Consider the following 20,287-nt stretch of genomic DNA (forward strand, 5'->3'; position numbering starts at 1 on the left):
AGGGAAATGCTTTGATTTTCAAGTTGACTAAAATAGACTAAAGAGTTGAAAATATCAAATGCAGCCGAGTACGAAACTAATCTATAGTCACGCGCTGAAGTAATCGCCGATTCCAGTGACAGGATACAAAATTGAAAGCTGTCATCTTAATTTTTCCAACCTTGCTTTCCCCCTCCCTCAACTTACACTAAATTGGCATCTGGGTACAAAACAGAGAGGGTTAAGGAGCTAGCACTGAACAATGATATAAAGACTCTTCTCCTCCACCACCAGATGGATATGTAATCGTGCTCATAATGTCAAAATGATGAGCGCTACCACTGGAATGTGCACATATTTATATCCAATTATTTGTTTCCAATTAAGGGGCAATTTAGCGTGGCCAATCCACCTACCCTGCACATCTTTTGGGCTGTGGGGGTGAGATCCATGCAGACACTGGAAAAATGTGCAAACTCCACGCGGACAGTGACCCAGGACCGGGATCGAACTAGGACCTCGGCGCCATGAGGCAGCAGTACTAACCACTGCGTCGCCATGCCGCCCTTACACATATTTATACAAACGACATATATTCAGACAACATAAGACATCCAATATTTTGTATTCTAAGCAAAGTTGAGGCTGAAGAGCCAGCACTTATGAAGAAGTAAAATGATGGTTAATGTTGGCTTCACTTTGCTTCATAAGCATACGTGGTTTGATATAGTTAATTAAGAAGCATATTCATGCTTAATGTTAAGATTAGTTCCCCTCTCCCTCTCTCATCCTAGGGCAATGTCCTTAAATCTTTGACATTAAAGTTGTTACAGTAAATTGAACAAAATGATGCAATTTTCTTCCAGGGATCTCAGTTCTACGCATTGATATAAAATTAACTTGATGTCTTCCCTTTACCTGTAAAGCATTACATTCATCAGGTTTCATCGTCCAGATAAGAGCTAAGACTTAGATGATCTTCTATGACAGATACGCCAGCTCCACAGGATGTCCTTTTTACATAGCAGCATGTCCCAGGAGAAATAAGCCCTGCGCTGTGCCAAAATGAGCAGCAGTGATAGCAGCAGATGGTAGAGCAACAGGGCAAATTCTAGTCAATGATTACACAGGCTAGCGACCACATACAAGGTTGCCCAATGACAACTTCCACTCGTCCAGGAAGGGAGCATTTCCATGACCTTATTACCTGGGCAGAGTTTGAGCCATAACCAGGAATGGAGTGACAAGGTGGAATGCAAGGACCAACCAGAAGCCAAAGACTTAACACCATAGTCCCAAACCAAGCTTTAAAACTAAAAAACAAAGATTGATTGGCAGATGCATGTTTTATCTAAGAATGGCTGAAAGGAGAGGAAAACTGCTTCCAAAATGCAGAGAAAATGAAAAGCTGTGAATGAATCCTTACTTGCGGAAAGTCATATATTTAAATATAAATTCTACAGTTCTATTTTTACTAATTATTGCAACATTGCATATAATTTTTGACTAACTTTTATACCATTTAATAGTTAAAAATCAACTTGCAAAACTGAAGCATAATATATTAAAAACTTGATAGTTTGTGAATTAAAATATTTAAGGTTTCAAAGTAATAGACCAACAGTATTTTGTTTGATGTACAAACTCACTTAGCAGCGCAAAAATGCTCCATTTGAAAGTATGTTCTCCTGCTGGAGCTGAATTGCACCTGAAGTGCACTCCCAAAATGAGGAAGCGTTTCCCAATCCTTAGCTATGCAAGGGTAGCAGGGTGGCGCAGTGGTTAGCATTGCTGCCTCACGGCACCGAGTTCCCAGGTTCGATCCCGACTCTGGGTCACTGCTCGTGTGGAGTTTGCACATTCTGTCCGTGTTTGCGTGGGTTTCGCCCCCACAACCCAAAGATGTCCAGGGTGGTCAATTGGCCATGCTAAATTGCCCCTTAATTGGAAAAAATGAATAAGGTATTCTAAATTTAGGGAAAAAAAGCTATGCAAATTTATGCGTGCCCGCTCTCTGAATGGCATTTTGAGTGGGCGGCCTGATAGTGAGGTCCCGTGGCTGCTCCCACCACCACCAAAGTTAAGTGCTGTCAATTTCCAGCTGACCACTTCAAAATCACTCGAGCATAAGTGAGATGATTGGAAAGCACTTCATTCTGTTTTAAGTGATCCAGGAGCTGCCAATCAAAACTTGATGTTTATTAACATTGGTTAGAGCACTTCAGAGTTACTCAACCGTGAAGGGAGATGAATGGAGCACGGCTGACAGCTGTGTGTGTGGAAGCTGTCAATCACAGCCTAGTAAAATCAATATCAAAGAGAAATTAATGAATGGCTTGCAGTTCAAAGATCTGAGGGGGTTTAAACATAGCTGACTATTTATTTATTTCCAGGAATTGACAGGTGCTTCTTCCTCTGTCTGAGCCAGCAGGTGTATTTCCCAGGTGAGTGTTAAAGCAGTCATTGTTTTCACTACCTCTGTTTGGACTGCAAGTCAAGGGTCTCTTTTCTGGGGGCACTTCCTAACAGGGGTCTCACTGTTAGGTGTCTGTGGGGATCTCTGTGAGGAGTCTCTTTATTGAGGGGGTCTCTGTGGGGGACTTCTTTATTTGGGAATCTCTGCAGGTGGTCTCTATTTAGGGGCTCTCTGGGGTTCTCCATATTTAGGTTCTGTGGGGGTCTCTATTTAGGGGGTCTCTGTGGGGAGTCCCCTTATTTTAGGGGTCTCGAACAGTCCCCTTATTTTAGGGAGTCTCGGGGGGTGAGATGGGCAGGTCTTGCATTGTGGGGGGGGGGGGAGGGTGGCCCTCAGATGGATTTTAGGGGCAATTCCTTTAAAGGGTTACCCCCTTAGCGCACTGCAGGTCCACCGTGTCAGGGCCACGCTTGTCAAGACCTGTAGTGATTCTCACCCACATGATTCCCGGCCGGAGGACCGGAGAATCTCATGGACCCGGAGAATATAGTGCTGCAGAGGGGCGCAAACCTCGATCCCGACACCAGCGGCAGGCCAGAACATCAGAATCGATCAACGCCACGTTTTCTTCATAACTGCTGGATTCTCTGCTTCATCGGGAACTCAGCAACCGGCGGTGTGTAGCAGAGAATTTTGCCCACTCTCAAATCATCCTCTCCTTGTCCCCTCCCCTGTGCTAAGCATCTCCAGTGACATCACTAATGGACAATCATGATCTGATTGGGCATAGTCTACATGGATTTACGAATGGGAAATCATCTTTGTTGGATTTCTTTGAAGATGTTACTAACAAAATTGATAAAGGAGAGTTGATAGGCGTAGTATACTTAGAACTTCAGAAGTCCCCCACAGGAGGTTAATTAGCCAAATAAAAGCACATGAGGTAGGAGGAAACATACCCTCATAGGTTGAGGATTGGCAAACAGGCAGAAAACAGAATGTAGGAATAAATGGTTCATTCTTCTATTGGCAGTCTGTGGCTAGTGGGATACCGCAAGGATCAGCACTTGGGCCTCAATGATTTGGTTGTGGGGACCAAATGTCATACTTCTAAGTTTGCGGATAGTACATAGCTAGGCGGGAGTGTGTGTTGTGAGGAAGATGTAAAGCGGCTACAGGAGGATTTGTACAGAGTTAGTGAGTGGGCAAGAACATGGCAGAAGTGAGGTAATCCATTTTGGTAGAAGGAACAGATGTGCAGATTATTCCTAAATTGTAAGACAGTAGAAAGTGTAGATGTACAAAGGGACCAGGATGTCCTTGTTCATAAGGCACTGAAGGCTAAGATACAGGTGCGGCAAGCTACTAGGAAGGCTAATGGAATATTAGCCTTTATCGCAAGAGAATGTGAATACAGGAGTAGTGAGGTCTTGCTTCAATCATACAGAAGCCTGGTTAGGCCACACCTGGAGTACTGGGTGCAGTTTTGGTCCCTTTACCTCAGAAAGGATATCATTGCCATAGAAGGAGTACAACGAAGGTTCACCAGACTTGTTCCGGGGTGGCGGGACTGTCTTATACAAAGCAAATGGGTAAGCTGGGCCGATATTTGAAGAATGAGAGGTGATCTCAAAGAAACCGACAAAATACTTCAGGGAATAGACAAGGTAAATGCAAGTAAGGTGTTCCCTTGGTTAGGGAATCTCGGACCAGGGGACACAATTTCAAAATCTGGGGGATGCCACTTAGAGATAAGGAAAAATTTATTTCCACAGAGGGGTGTGAATCTTAGGAATTCTCTACCCCAGAGGGCAGTGGAAGCTCAGTCATTATGCATGTTTAAAGCAGAGATTTTGGATTAACAATAACGAAAAGGGTTATGGGGTAGTAGGTGTGAAGGGCATTGAAGTGTCCAATCAGCCATGATCGTATTAAATTGTGGAACAGGCTCAATGGGTTGAATGGCCTATTCCTGTTCCTATGTTCCTAATGAAGTACCCCAGAGCAATTTTACATGAAAGCTTTAAAATGACTGAAAGCTGCCATGAACCTAAGAGGTTTTGATACACAGATTTCTCAACTAAGTCTAGCTCTGCTGGCCCCAGAGCAGTTCCTGCTGTTTTTATGACCACTCTCGAGGACATGAGATCTGCTCCATTGGGAATGTTATCCGGCTTGAGGATCTCCATGGCAGTAAGAAAATATTACATTTGACTAAAAACATGACAAAAAAAATCTACTGAATTGATTATGGTAACCTAATACAACAATGAGGATGTACTTTGGTATTTCTCCAGACTTTCCTCCCCCTTTTATCATTTGTGACCTGGTGATGATATGTACAGCATTGCACGTAATTGAATGTGCTTAATGCTTAAGGAATTACTCCCCAACTGATGGTTAATTCGCACTTCTGGTATGCAGTAGTGAATGGATCAAATGGGTGGCTGGGTAAGAAAGAATACCAATTTAAATACTAATTTAAAGTAGAGAAGGAACAACCAAGGGCGGAAAAAAGAACCAAAAAAAAATCAACCTAACTGTATTCACATTGGCAAATATAACAGAAGGCAAGTAAAAAGAGGTGATCTAATTGAGGTGTTTAAGATGATTAAAAGATTTGATAATATCTCTCTGCCCTACTTCTTGAAGTGGAACAGTCGACAACAATGGATTATAGCCTTTAAACTAGAGCTAGATCATTGAGGGATGATGTCGGAGAGCATTTCTTCACTCAAAGGGTAGTAGAAATCTGGAACTTCCTCCCTCTAAAGCTGTTGAGCTAGGAGTCATCTAGAATTCTCAAAGCTAAGGTTTATAGATTTTTGGTGGGCAAAGGTTACATAAGGGCAGCATGGTAGCACAGTAGTTAGCACTATTACTTCATAGCTCCAGAGTCCCAAGTCAATTCCCGGCTTTGGTCACTGTCTGTGCGGAGTCTGCACGTTCTCCCAGTGGCTGCGTGGGTTTCCTCCAGGTGCTCTGGTTTTCTCCCACAGTCCAAAGATATACAGGTTAGGTGGATTTGCCATCATAAATTGCCCATAGTGTCCAAAAAAGGTTAGGTAGGGTTACTGGGTTACAGGGATAGGGTAGAGCTGTGGGCTTAAGTTGGGTGCACTTTCCAAGGGCCGGTGCAGATCCGAAGGGCCAAATGGCCTCCTTCTGCACTGTAAATTCTATGATTCCCGCCCCAACAGCCTTGGACACACCCATACCCACTATTACAGCCTTGGAGTTAAGAGCTGCCTTCTTGAAAGTAAACCCGCGGAAAGCGACGGGCCCCGACGGAGTCCCTGGGCGAGAACTCAGAGCCTATGCTGACCAGCTGGCAAGTGTATTCGTGGATGTCTTCAACACCTCACCTCTCCGCTCCAAGGTCCCTATCTGCTTCAAAAAGACCACCATGATACCAGTACCAAAGAAGAACAAGGTAGCGTACATCAACGACTACCGACCGGTGGCCCTGACGTCTGTTATCATGAAATGCTTTGAGCGGGACTTCCGGTGGCGGCGATGAAGTAGGAAGCCGCACATTTGGGAGCTCCTGTTTTATGGCGGCCGGCAGAGCTCCAGAGGAGTGGGAGCAGTGGGCCCTGGAGCAACAAGCTGCTCTCCTGCGCTGTTTTGCAGACTTCAAGGCTGAGGTACTGAACTCTCTGCAGGAAACGAACAGAAGGCTCTCGGAGATTCAGACGACCCAGGGTGCTGCCATCAAGGAGTTGCAGACGCAGGCCACTGAACAAGAGGAGGAGGCCGGGATCCTCGTGAGTAAGGTGGAGGGGCACGAGGCACTCCACAAGAAGTGGCAGGAACGCTTCGAGGAGCTTGATCACCGCATGAGGCGGAAAAATCTGCGGATCTTGGGCCTTGCGGAGGGGCTGGAGGGGTCGGACCCGACAACCTACGTGGCTACAATGCTGAACTCACTAGTGGGGGCCGGGTCTTTCCATCTGCCCTTGGAGCTGGAGGGAGCACACAGAGTACTGGCCAGGAGGCCTAAGGAGAATGAACCCCCGCGTGCGGTGCTGGTGAGGTTCCACCGGTTCAGTGATCAGGAGTGTGTGCTGCGCTGGGCTAAGAAGGTGAAGAGCAGCAATTGGGAGAATGGGGTAGTACGGATCTACCAGGATTGGAGTGCGGAGGTGGCTAAGTGGCGGTCCGGATTTAATCGGACGAAAGAGGTGCTTTACAGGAATAAGATAAAGTTCGGAATGTTGCAGCCCGCGCGCCTGTGGGTAACTTATTCGGACCAGCACTATTATTTTGATTCCCTGGAGGAGGCGTGGGCCTTCGTGCGGACGGAGAAACTGGACTTGAACTAGGGGTTGGGGGGTCGGCTGTAATACTTTATTGCTGGATTCTGCTGTTGCTGTGTTCTCTTTTTTTTTGTACTTTTGCAATTTTGATATGGTTATTTATGGGGGTGTTGTTCTTTTTTTTTGCTGTGGGGCATTGTTTGAGTTTTGTATCTTGCGGGGAGGGTTGGGGGGGTTTTGTTGTATTCTATGTCGGGTTGGGGGTATGGAGTGGGGCAGGTATTTGGGAGCTGCGTCAGAAGGGCGTGGTGGGGCAGTGCAAAAGCGCGGGCTTTCCTCTGGTTTCCCGCGCTGCGGGGCTGGGGGGTGGAGACGATAATGGGGGGGAGGGGGGGCCTTAACTGGTTCTTCCCCGCGCTGGAGCGGTGCCTGGAGGAGGGATAGATTGGGGGATGATCCCACTTTGGGAGGGGTCGGGTTATTGGCGGGAGTTTCCGGGGTCAGCAGATGTTAGCTGACCCACGGAAGTACAATGGAGGACGGTTCTCGGCTAGGAGGGTTCCTAGCCTGGGGGGGGAAGGGAGGGGGGAAAGGGGAATACCGGGTTGCTGCTGGTCGGGTCAGGAAGGAGCTGGTGGGACAGAGGTGAGGTGTTGTCGCTGTGGGGACTGGGTCAGGCAGGGGGTGCTGGCCTGGGGCGGGCAGTCGACTGGGGAGGGGGGCGGGACGCCCTCTGATTCGGTTGGTCACCTGGAATGCGAGAGGATTGAATGGGCCGGTGAAGCGGTCGAGGGTACTTGCTCATCTGAAGGGGCTAAAGGCAGATGTGGCAATGCTTCAGGAGACCCACCTGAAGGTGGCGGACCAGGTCCGTCTGAGGAAGGGATGGGTGGGGCAGGTTTTCCACTCTGGGTTGGATGTGAGGAACCGGGGAGTGGCGATTCTGGTGGGGAAAAATGTGTCGTTTGAGGCATCGGAGGTGGTGGCGGATAAGGGGGGTAGATATGTTATGGTTAGGGGCAGGCTACAAGGAGAGAAGGTGGTACTTGCTAGTGTATGTGTCCTGTGTCCCAATTGGGACGATGCGGGCTTTATGAGGCGTATGTTGGGACGGGTCCCGGATCTGGAGGCGGGAGGTCTGATCATGGGGGGGGGGGGACTTAAATACGGTGTTGGATCCTTCACTGGATTGGTCCAGCTCTAGGACGGGTAGGAGGCCAGCGGCGGCCAAGGTACTGAGAGGGTTTATGGACCAGATGGGTGGGGTGGACCCATGGAGGTTTGTGAGGCCGAGGGCACGGGAGTACTCTTTCTTCTCCCACGTACATAGGGTCTACTGTCGGATAGATGTGGGGTTGTTGGCGGAGGAGGAGGTGTGTAGGAGGGTCCGGGCAAGTATTGAGGGGTACCTCGAGGTGAATGATACGGGGGAGGTTCAGGTGGGGGTGGTCTGGGAAGAACTGAGGCTGTGATTCGTAGGGAGCTGATATCCATCCGGGCACACGGGGAGAGGAGCGAGAGGAGTGAGAGGCATAGACTGGTGGGAAAGATGCTGGAGGTGGACAGGAGGTACGCAGAGGCACCAGAGGAGGGACTGTTGGGGGAGAGGCGCAGCCTGCAGGCTAAATTTGATTTGCTGACCACTAGAAAGGCGGAGGCACAGTGGAGGAAGGCACAAGGGGCAGTGTACGAACATGGTGAAAAGGCGAGTAGGATGCTGGCTCATCAGCTCCGCAAGCGGAATGCGGCTAAGGAAATTGCTGGAGTGAGAGACAAGAGTGGGAATGTGGTGCGGAAGGGGGTAGATGTGAATGAGGTCTTCAAGGACTTTTACGGGGAACTGTACCGGTCGGAGCCAACGGGGGAAGAGGGGGGGAATGGAGAGGCTCCTCGACGGGCTTTCTTTCCCGAAGGTGCAGGAGGAGCAGGTGGAGGGGTTGGGTGCGCCGATTGAGCTGGAGGAGCTAGTTAAGGGGATCGGGCAGATGCAGTCAGGGAAGGCACTGGGGCCGGATGGGTTCCCGGTGGAATTTTATAAAAGGTTTGTGGACCTAGTGGGCCCCTTGCTGGTGCGGACACTTAATGAAGCGTGGGAAGGGGGGACTTTGCCCCCGACAATGTCGCGGGCGCTGATCTCGTTAATTTTAAAGAGGGACAAGGACCCCCAGCAAAGGGGGGTGTTCCTTATTGTAGTTTCTATTATGTTAATTAATATTGTGTTAATTTGCGTTGTTAAAATGCTGTGTTGTTCATGGAGGTGGGGCGAATGTTTATGATTGCTAATATTATTGTTATTTTATTATGGTTCGTTGTTGTTGGATAAATTCAAAATTTTTCAATAAAAATTATGTTTTAAAAAATTAAATGCTTTGAGCGGCTAGTCATGAGACGGATTAATGGCAGCCTCCCAGTTGGGCTCGATCCATTGCAGTTTGCCTACTGTGGCAACCGATCCACAGCAGATACTATCTCTCTGGCCCTACAATGAACTCTCGAACATCTCGACAATAAGGACACCTACGTCAGACTGCTGTTCATAGACTACAGCTCCGCCTTCAACACCATTATCCCAACAAGACTAATAACCAAACTCTGCAAATTTGGACTTGACCCCTCCCTGTGCAGCTAGATGCTTGACTTCCTCACCAACAGACCACAATCTGTCAGAATAAGTAACGACACCTCCTCCACAATAGTCCTCAACACGGGGGCCCCGCAAGGATGTATGCTCAGTCCTCTACTGTACTCCCTATACACACACGACTATGTGGCAAGATTTAACTCCAATTCGATCTTAAGTTTGCTGATGATACGACTGTGTTGGGTCGTATCTCAAACAACAAAGTCAGACTACAGAAGGGAGATAGATCACTTGCTTGCATTGTGTACCGAAAACAACCTCTCACTAAATGTTGGAAAGACCAAGGAACTGATCATAGACTTCAGGACAGGAAGCTAGCATGACCCCCCCCCCCCCCCCCCCCCCGTCTACATCAATGGCTCCAAAGTAGGGATGGTTGATAGTTTTAAGTTCCTTGGGGGTCACCATCACCAACAGTCTGTCCTGGCCAACTCACGTTGATGCAACAGTCAAGAAAGCCCAACAACGTCTCTACTTCCTACAGAAGCTAAAGAAATTCGGCATGTCTGCATCGACTCTCACAAACGTTTACAGATGTGCCATAGAGAGCATCCTATCCAGCTGCATTACGGCTTGGTATGGCAACTGCTCGGCCCAAGGTCGCAAGAAACTGACGAGTGTGTTGAACTCAGCCGAACGTATCACACAAGCTTGCCACCCGCACATTGATTCTGTGTACACCTCCCGCTGCCTCAGAAAGACAGGCAGCACTTTCAGAGACCCCTCACACCCAGGCTTTGCCCTCTTTCAGACCCTTCCATCAGGCAGAAGATACAGAAGTCTGAAGACCCGCACATCCAGACGTAGGAACAGCTTCCTTCCCACAACTACCAGACTCCTCAACGACCCTCCCTTGGACTAATTTGTTCCCTGTAAGAACACTATTCATGATGCCCTATGCTGTTCTTGTTTGTTCCTTGTTTCACACTGTAACCAATCACTATTTGTTGATGTATCATTGTCAATGTTCTCTGTCGATTATTCTTTTGCCTACTATGTAAACGTTCCCTTGGCCGCAGAAAAATACTTTTCACTGTACTTCGGTACATGTGACAATAAATATCAATCAATCAATCAATCAATCAATCCTATGATTCTATAATGAAGGTGGGTAAATAGATTTTAGACACAAATCATCCACGGTCCAATTAAATGACAGATCAGGTTCAAGCAGTTGAATGGACTATTCCTGTCCCTAAACGTACTTTGGGGGTTAGTTGATGTTTACATGCTAGGCAATGATACCTACCACCACAAGGCAGATAAATCTCCAAGGTCAGATGAAATGTATCCCAGGTTGTTGATTGAGACAAGGGAGGAAAGAGCAGGGGTGCTGACAATAACTTCCAATCCCTCTCTGACTACTTGAGAGGTGCTGGAGGACTGGAGAATAGCCAATGTTGTCCCATAGAAACATACATACATCGAAAATAGAAGTAGGAGGAACCATTCGACCCTTCAAGCCTGTTCTGCCATTCATTATGATCATGGCTGATCATCAAGTTCAATACCCTGATCCTGCCTTCCCCCATATCCCTTGATCCCTTTAGCCCCAAGAGCTATCTCTAATTTCTCCTTGAAATTACTTAACATTTGGCCTCAACTACTTTCTGTGATAGCGAATTCCACAGATTCATCACTCTCTGGGTGAAGAAATTTCTCCTCACCTCAGTCCTAAAAGGTTTACCCCCTTATCCTCAAACTATGACCCCTAGTTCTGGGCTCCCCCACCATCGGGAATATTCTTTCTAAATCTATCCTATATAATCCTGTTAGAATTTTATAAGTACCGTTATTCAAGAAGGGGGGGAAGGGATTAATGAGGAAACTCCAGGCCAGTCGTCTAACCTCAATGGTGGGAAAATTATGGGAAGCAATTTCGAGACACAGAATTAATCTGCATTTGGAGAGACAGGAATTATATTTTTTTAATACTTTTATTGTCACAAGTAGGCTTACATTAACACTGCAATGAAGATACTGTGAAAAGCTGTGATCAAGAACAGTCAGCACGGTTTTGTTAAGGGGAGGTTATGTCTGACCAACTTGATTGAATTTTTCAAAGAGGTGACCAGATGTGTAGATGAGGGCAATGCATTTGATGTAGTCTACTTGGACATCAGCAAGGCTTTTGATAAGGTGTTGCATGGGAGACTGATAAAGAAGGTAAAAGCCCACGGGTTCTAAGGAAATTTGGCAAATTGGATCCAGAATTGGCTGAGTGGCAGGAGGCAGGTTGATGGTCGAGGGGTGTTTTTCTAACTTGAGTCCAGTGAGAAGTGGGGTCCTGCAGGAATCAGATTTGGGGCCCTTGCTGTTTGTGGTTTATATAACCGATTTAGACTTGAGTGTAGAGGGTTGATCAGTAAGTTTGCAGATGATACGGAAATTGGTGGGGTGGTGAATAGTGAGGAGGAGAGCCTTAGATTACAGGAAGATATAGATGGGCTGGTCAGACATGCGGATCAGTTGCAGATGGAATTCAATCCGGATACGTGTGAGGTGATGCACTGGGGCAAGACAAACCAGGCAAGGGAATACATGATAAAATACAGGACCCTGGGAAGCACCGGGGATCAGAGGGACATCGGTGTGCATGTACACAGAGCCCTTAAGGTAGCAGGGCAGAGGGATAAAGTGGTTAAAAAGGTATATGGCATGCTTGCCTTTATTAGCTGAGCATAGATTTTTAGAGCAGGGAGGTTATGCTGGAACTGTATAAAACATAGGTCAGGCCACTGCTGTAGTATTGTGTGCATTTCTGGAATCCACATTATAGGAGGGATGTGATAGCACTGGAAAGGGTGCAAGGGAGATTTACCAGCATGTTACCTTGGCTGGAGAGTTTTAGTTATTAAGAGAGGCTGGACAGACTGGGGTTGCTTTCGTTGGAGCAGAGAAGACTGAGGGGGGGACATGATTGAGTTGTATAAAATTATGAGGGGCATAGATAGAGTAGACAGGAGGAGACTATTCCCCTTGCTGGAGCGATCATTGACCAGGGGGCATAGATTTAAGATAACAGAAGGACATTTAGAGGAGGTGTGAGGAAAATAATTTTCACCCAAAAGGTGGTGGGAGTTTGGAACTCACTGCCTGAAAGGATGGTGGAGACAGAGACCCTCATAACATTTAAGAAGTATTTAGATGTGAACTTGTGATGCTATGGCATCCAAGGCTATGGGCCAAATGCTGGAAAATGGGATTAGAATAGTGAGGTGGCTATTTTTGCGCAAACAAAATGGGCCTCGGGGCCTATTCTGTGCTGTATGACTCTATGACACATATTACTAAAACAAAAATCTAATTTATGTCTATTGAATTGTAAACACCTAAAAATGCCAGATATTATACTCAGCGAATAAAATATATTTTATTTAGTCATTCTTAGGAGTCTGTCACCTGATTCAATACACCTTCAGGTTTTAGATCATTAAACTGACAATTCCATTTGCTGCACGTCACAAAGTGTTATTGACGTCAGTCAGAAAGCTCCTTCAATGACAAGAAAAACTAGTGGAATGAAAAATCATTACCTAATGTAACCATATAAATAAAGTGAATTTAAGGCAAAATCAGTTATTTCATCTGAATCCAGAGATTGCAATACATTTTGTAATTTGTTCAACTGTTTATTTCCACTGCACTGGTACAAAAGTTGGCATATACTAAATTTACAACATTCAACTGGATGAGATTTGCCTTGTTGTATTAGTCAGAGAATGATGCACTATCATTTCACCCAATGCACAATATACACTTCCAAATGTCAAATAATACTCTGCTAACTAAATACAATGCAAGAATATAAAATCATCAACAACATCCACTATTTGAATTAATGTATTTGAGTCAACTGTAATATATTAGTGTAACAGCCTAATTGTCTTTTTTAACTTTTTCTAAATGGAAAGAGTGACAATCTTCTTGAAGCATATAAGATTCTGAGGGGACCTGACAGGGAGATGCTAACAGAATGTTTCCTCTCATGGGGGAATCTAGAACTCAGGGGCACAGTTCCGGAATTAGGGCACCCCATTTATTTTTATTTTTTATTTTTTAAAATTTAGATTACCCAATTATTTTTTCCAATTAAGGGGCAATTTAGCATGGCCAATCCACCTACTCTGCACATTTCTGGGTTGTGGGGGCGAAACCCACGCAGACACGGGGAGAATGTGCAAACTCCACACGGACAGTGACCCAGAACCGGGATCGAACCTGGGACCTCAGCGCCGTGAGGCGGTTGTGCTGATCACTAGGCCACCGTGCTGCCCTGGGCATCCCATTTATGATGGACATGAGCAGGAATTAATTCTCTCAGAGGGTTGTTAGTCTTTGGAATTCTCTATCCCAGAGAGCAGTGGAGACTGAGGACAGGATTCTCATTCCACTGAACCAGTTTTCTAGTGCAGTGCGACCCCGCCAGCAGCAGGATCCTCTGTCCCAGCAGCCGGCCAATGGGCTTGCCCATTGTGGCCACCCCATGCCGTCGGGAAATCCGCAGCCGTGATTGCGCTGCAGGCGACGCGGAGGATCCCGCTGACGGAGAATCCCGCCCCGAGTCATTGAATATATTCAAGGCTGAGTTAGGCAGATGTGTGATCTGCAAGGAAGTTAAGGATTATTGGGGGCAGGCAGGAAACTGGAGTTGGGGCCCTGATCAGATCAGTTGTGATCTGACTGAGTGGCGGAGCTGGTAATTTGAGGGGCCGAATGATTCACTTCTATCCCTAGAACGAAGAACAAAGAACAAAGAAAAGTACAGCACAGGAACAGGCCCTTCGGCCCGCCAAGCCTGTGCCGACCATGCTGCCCGTCTAAACTAAAATCTTCTACACTTCCTGGATCCGTATCCCTCTATTCCCATCCGATTCATGTATTTGTCAAGGTGCCCCTTAAATGTCACTATCATTCCTGCTTCCACCACCTCCTCCGGCAGCGAGTTCCAGACACCCACTACCCTCGGTGTAAAAAAGTTGTCTTGTACATCTACCCTAAACCTTGCCCCTCGCACCATAAACCTATGTCCCCTAGTAACTGACACCTCTACCCTGGGAAAAAGTCTCTGACTATCCACTCTGTCTATGCCACTCATAATTTTGTAGACCTCTATCAGGTTGCCCCCTCAACCTTCGTCGTTCCAGTGAGAACAAACCGAGTTTATTCAACCGCTCCTCATAGCTAATGCCCTCCATACCAGGCAACATCCTGGTAAATCGCTTCTGCACCCTCTCTAAAGCCTCCACATCCTTTTGGTAGTGTGGCGACCAGAATTGAACACTCTACTCCAAGTGTGGCCTAACTAAGGTTCTATACAGCTGCAACATGACTTGCCAATACTTATATTCAATGCCTCTATATCTATTGTTCCTATATTCCTATCAGTTTGGGCATACTGGTGGTTCTCTGTTGCCCATTGGGAGTGGCGAATTGCTTTACAGTGTATTTTATTTTCACAGAAAATTGCACTACGCTTACAATTTTTATGTCTTCACAATTTCAAAAGTTAAAATTAAAACTGATTCTAGAGCGTAGTTTTTTCCACAACCAAGACTGCATTTAGGCAATACCGCTCTTGCACCAGTAATCAACTATCAGTATTAGTGGAAATTCAGCACAATGATCACCTGTAATATTCTGCCATTATTCAAAAGATGCAGGATGACACATACTTGGCAGGGAAGCACAATGATGCAAGTCGCTCATGCAATTCAGACACCATACAAAGCAAAATGGGAGTACTTTATATAATCAGCAGTATCCTAAGACTCTGCGACAGGCCAGTAATACACTCTCAGGTTTCTCTATATAAATTATCTTAGGCTTTTCTTTCCTGATGATGCGCTTTCCCATTTAAACTTGTACATCCCACTTCCACGGCAGTCTTGCACCCAAAGTGTCATGCAGCTCCATATTATGACATTTAAAGATTCTACAAGCATATAATAAGGGATAGGAGAGCAAAAGTGAGTGTCGGTCCCCTAGAGTGTGATCCTGGGGAATGACTAATGAGAAACAAAGCAATGGCCGAGATTTTGAACCATTCTTTTTTTATCTATCTTCACAAGTAGGAGACATAAAAACATCCCAAGACAATAAAAAAGCAGGGTGCAAAAGGGAGAGAGAAACTTAAAACAATCACAATCACTGGAGAAAATGTACTAGGAAAACTAGTGGGATTGAAGGCTAGCAAGTCCCTTGGACCTGATGGCCTGCAACCAAGGGTATTGCGAGAAGTGACTGCAGAGATAGTAGATGCATTGGTTGTAATCTTCCAGAATTCCCTAAACTCTGGAAAAGTCCTATGGAAAGATTGTGAATGTAGAATACTGTTTAAGAAAGGAGGGAGACAGAATGCAGGAATACAGGCCAGTTAGCCTAACACATGTCTCTGGGGGAAATGTTAGAATCCATCATGAAAGAAGTAGTAGTTAGAAAATGTTAGTACAATCAAACAAAGGCAACATGACTTTGTGAATAGGAAATTCTGTTTGACAAATTTATTGGAACTCTTTAAGGATGGAAGAAGCAGAGTGGATGAAGGGGAACCGCAGTAGATCTAATGGCATTTGAATTTACAAAAAGTATTCGATAAGGTGCCACGTAAACGGTCACTGCATAAGATAAGGGCCTCCTTCATCCGAGCAGCGCCAATGATTGTCAGATTGCAGCTGCACTCAAAAATTCCCCCTACTCAACACTGCTGCACATATCTATCAGCGTCTTCCAAGCATCCCTTGGAGAACTCTGTCAGAGTACAGTAGAATATGAGAAGATAGGACACCCCTCCTGTTTACTGCACTAGTTGACATATGGCAAGTTTAAAGGTCCAGTTTGAATCTTAGTGAATAGATGAGTGAATGGGAGAGTGGATGAATAGTTTAGTGTGTGAATGGATAGGTGAATGAGGTGGGTAAGTGGGTAGCTGTGGCAGGGGTAGGTAGGTGGGTGAGGTGAGTAGGTGGATAAGTGGGTGGGGGGTCAATAAGTAGGTAGGCAGGTGAGGTACGTAGGTGGGTAAGTGGATAGATGAGTGAGGTGGATAAATGGAGAGTTCCGTAGGTGGGTAAGTTGATAGAGAGGCTCGTGAGTGAGTGGGTAGTTGGTTCAAGAGGGTAGTTGGTGTTTCTGACAGGTCTAGTTGAGTGGTTGGGCACTCAAGTCAGATCAGGTCAGAATGGTAGTTGGGTATTCATAGGGTAGTTGGGTGGGTGGGTGTGTAGTTCTGTTGTCGGGGGTGTAGCTGGGTTGTCAGGTAGTTAGGTCGAGGGTAGTCGGGTCAAAGTGAGGGGAGTCAGGGGTTCGGGGTCTTCATTGAGGATCAAGGGGGTATTCATGGGGTCAAGGGGAAGAGGGTAGGAAATGATTGGGGGGTTTGATTGTGGAGTTACTCAGGTTTTAAAGGGTATTGATCTGTCTAACATTTCTGAGGTAACTACCCAGGTAAGTACCATTAAATTGCCTGAAGGCTCAATCTCAACTCAGAATTGGAAACAATTCTGGAGGGACCCAATAAGCAGGAAATTCCCACCAGATGCTGAAACCTCCTGGGATATTTCCTAGTAATTCAGCAAGTCAGGACTTTCAGAGGGTCACATCGTCGGTCATGCATCCTGACTCCGATGATTTGGCCCAAGTGCTCATGGTGGTGGGGATGACATATTAGCATGGATAGAGCATTAACATACTAACAGGAAGCTGTGAGTCAGGATAAATGGGTAATTTTTAGCTGGGCAAATTGCCACTACTGCAGTGCCACAGGGGTCAGTCAGTACTGGTATTGCAACTATTTATGATCTATATTAATGGCTTAATTGACTGTATTGTAGCCACATTTGCTGAAAATACAAAGATAGGTAGGAAAACAAGCTGTGAAGAGGATACAATGAGAATGAAAAGGGATATAGAAAGGTAATATGAGTGGGCACTAATTTGGCAGATAGAGTATAATGTGGAAAGATGTGATGAGGTTCACTTTTGCTGGAAGAATAGAAAAGCAGAATATTATTTAAATGAAGAGCGACTGAAGTACAATGCTGACGTACAGAGGGATCTGGGTGTCCTTGTACATGAATCACAAAATGTTAGCTTGCAGGTAGCACAATTAATTAGGAAGACAAATGAAACAATGGCCATTATTGTAAAGGTGATGGAGCCTGCCTGCACTGTACACCGAACAATGCTTTTCACTGTACCTCAGTACACATGACAATAAATCAAAATTTAAATCTAATAAGTGGAGGGAAGTCTTACTACAATTGTACAGGATACTGGTGAGACAATACTGTTTGCAGTTCTGGGGCACAATCTAACAAAAATAACAGAGTACAGTCTGGGCTGGATTAGTGGGATAATTCGCTGGCACCATATTTAGTTGCACTTCCTGCATTTCAGCTGTTGGGGGGTCCTCGAGCCCCATGCATCCCACCTCATATGGGTAGGGCCTGACACCTGGCATGGGCAAAATGCCACCTGGGCACTTTGGCACTGCCAGCCTGGCACACTGGCAGTGCCACCCAGGCACCCAGGCAGTGCCAGGCTGCCCCCTGGGTGGCACTGCCAGGATGCCAGGATAGCAGTACCATGGTGTCAGGGTGGCATCAGCAGTGCCAAGGTACCACCCTGTCCAGAGGCCAACCACCTAGGGGCCTCCGATTACCTGGGAGACCCAACCTAAGTGCCAATCCACCTGGTCCCTGTTTGTGGGGACCAGTGCTAAACGGTGCCTGGCTGGGGTCTCCTCAGCGAGGCTGATGGATCCGGGTACCAGTTAGATCTGGCACCAGCATAGTTAAGTGAGCAGTTCAGCTCACTTAACTATGCAAGTCTGGATCCTGCCCACAATGAAGAGGATCCAGATCGCGACGTCTTGCGAGATCTCGTTAGGTCACATGAGGTGTATCAACCATCGGGAATCCCGGAAGAGGCCTCTGTCTGCCAGCCGTGTTCTGTCCCGCTTCCGGCGGAACATGGCCGATAAATCATGCCCTGGTCTCCTTATTCATATACTTGCATTGAAAACAATTCAGCAAAAGTTCACTAGGCTGATTCCTTCGGCTGAAGGTGTTGCCTTCAGCAGGTTGGGCCTATACTCATTGGTGCTTAGGAGAATGAGAGACCCTCTTAATGAAACCTATAGGGTAGGATTTTCCAAAACAAATGGCAAAGTGACAGGTTCTGATTGAAAACCGGCGTGTTTCTCCCCAAGAACACAGCCAGCTTTTCTGTCCAGATATTCTGACACTTTCTCAGAAACAAAATCAGTGGGTGGGTCTAGTGCCATCATTCTGGCAGAGGTCATGGTGCCATCTTCAAAGGGCACCCCTATCTAGGCTAAAAATATACATGCTCCCACCCCTCCCATGGCCAGGGAGGACCACCCCACAAACTTCGGAGCGACCTCCCACCCACCATGGAAGTAGCCGGAGACACTCTCTCTCCTCCCCACGTTCTCCAGTGCACACCTCTCTCCCCTCCACCACACATAAGGGGAAGCCCCGCCCCCTGTGGAGAAGGTTCACCCCCGGCACTGCCCCCTCTCAGTTCCCCTTCTCAATGAGCAGCCTCAGCTCTCAACCCCTTGGCTTAATGGACATATACCTTTAAGTCAAGCAGCAGAGAGAATGAGGAATTAAAAAAGTTGCAACATAGTGCATTCACTTTGGCAAACTTTTTTCAAAATGCAAAATGACAATAAAGAAAACTTACTGAGAGCATTCTGCAGTTTTGCCTTTACTCTGGTAATCCATAATACACTGTATCAAATGATTGTTTTCATCCAACATCTAAAATCAAAGATCATTAGAAATTGTTAGTTACATTGTCGGGCCAAAATCCAAATGTTATACAATGTTACAGCTAATTTAATGCTTTCACATCTAAATGTTCACTTCACTAGAGTACAGTATCGATGAGCTAATAAAACTACATCCATCACAGTAAACTAAAATATCATTAGCAGACCAGTCTGCCTGCAATTGTTACTTCATTTTAAACCACATGCCTGCTGCATTTTGCACTGTTTGAGTTGGTATTCAACAGTTTGGTTATAACCAGCCTTGAAAACTAGTAGAAGATCCTGGATTCAAATTGGTTTCCTGTTCTCAAAAAAGTATCACAGTCTGTTATAGCCTCCAGACCCACATCACGGCAGAATGTACAGACTGAACTGCTACTTCGGAGTTCAAAATTGGTCCTGGCTGATAAATGATACTGTCTTCTGTTGGTAGTTAAGGTATATTTAAGTTGAAAGTAACAAATATAGTCATCAACCATACCAAAATGTTTGCAAAGAAGTTCACTCTCAAATTTTACAAAACGCCATGGGTTTGAACATACTCTTTGATATCCAAATTTCAATTCTTCATAATGGAAAAATGTAATTCTCCTTTTCTAACACTGTACCAATATTGACTGGCATTCAGCAATACCTGCAGAAGAATTCTCAAACAGTTCATCACTGAGAGTGAGCCAATTTAGTTTTGTTTGAAGTTTGTGAATTTGTGGTGAGGATGACACAAAAAGTCTACAGAGGGATATAGACAGGCTAAGTGAGTGGGCAAAAATTTGAGAGATGGAATATAATGTAGGAAAATGTGAAGTTATGCACTTTGGTAGGAATAATAAAGGAGTTAGATATTATTTAAATTGGGAAATATTTCAGAAAGCACAGATAAATTTGGGGATCCTCATGCATAAATCACAAAAAGCTAGCATGCTAGTTCAGCAGATAATGGGGAAGGCAATGAAAGGTTGGCCTTTATTTCAATGGGAAAGGAGTATAAAAATAGGGGGGAACTATACAAGGCACAAGACTATACCTGGAATTCTGTGAATAGTTTTAGTCCCCTTATCTAAGGAAAGATATATTGGCATTGGAGGCAGTCCAGAGAAGGTTCACTTGATTGATCCCGGGTACGATGGGATAATCGTATGAGGAGAGGTTGAGCAGGTTGGGCCTGTCTGTGCTCACTGGAGTTCAGAAGAATG

The 20,287-nt window shown here is 45.8% G+C and overlaps 1 protein-coding gene across 5 annotated transcripts in view; it reads right to left on the minus strand.

The window, feature by feature from the left end:
- Positions 1-20,287, minus strand: part of LOC119969636 (calcium-responsive transactivator-like) — a 98,690-nt gene that overhangs the window by 75,318 nt on the left and 3,085 nt on the right. For all 5 annotated transcript variants that reach the window (XR_005461432.1, XM_038803539.1, XM_038803540.1 and 2 more), the window contains exon 2: positions 19,007-19,083. Coding sequence is in view for 4 of the 5 variants with exons in the window: in XM_038803539.1 (XP_038659467.1) it covers positions 19,007-19,083 (77 nt within the window). In the remaining variant the exon portion in view is untranslated. The remainder of the gene's footprint in view (positions 1-19,006; positions 19,084-20,287) is intronic.

The sequence above is a fragment of the Scyliorhinus canicula genome, chromosome 7, assembly GCF_902713615.1.
Source record: "Scyliorhinus canicula chromosome 7, sScyCan1.1, whole genome shotgun sequence".
In the NCBI taxonomy this organism is placed as follows: domain Eukaryota; kingdom Metazoa; phylum Chordata; class Chondrichthyes; order Carcharhiniformes; family Scyliorhinidae; genus Scyliorhinus; species Scyliorhinus canicula.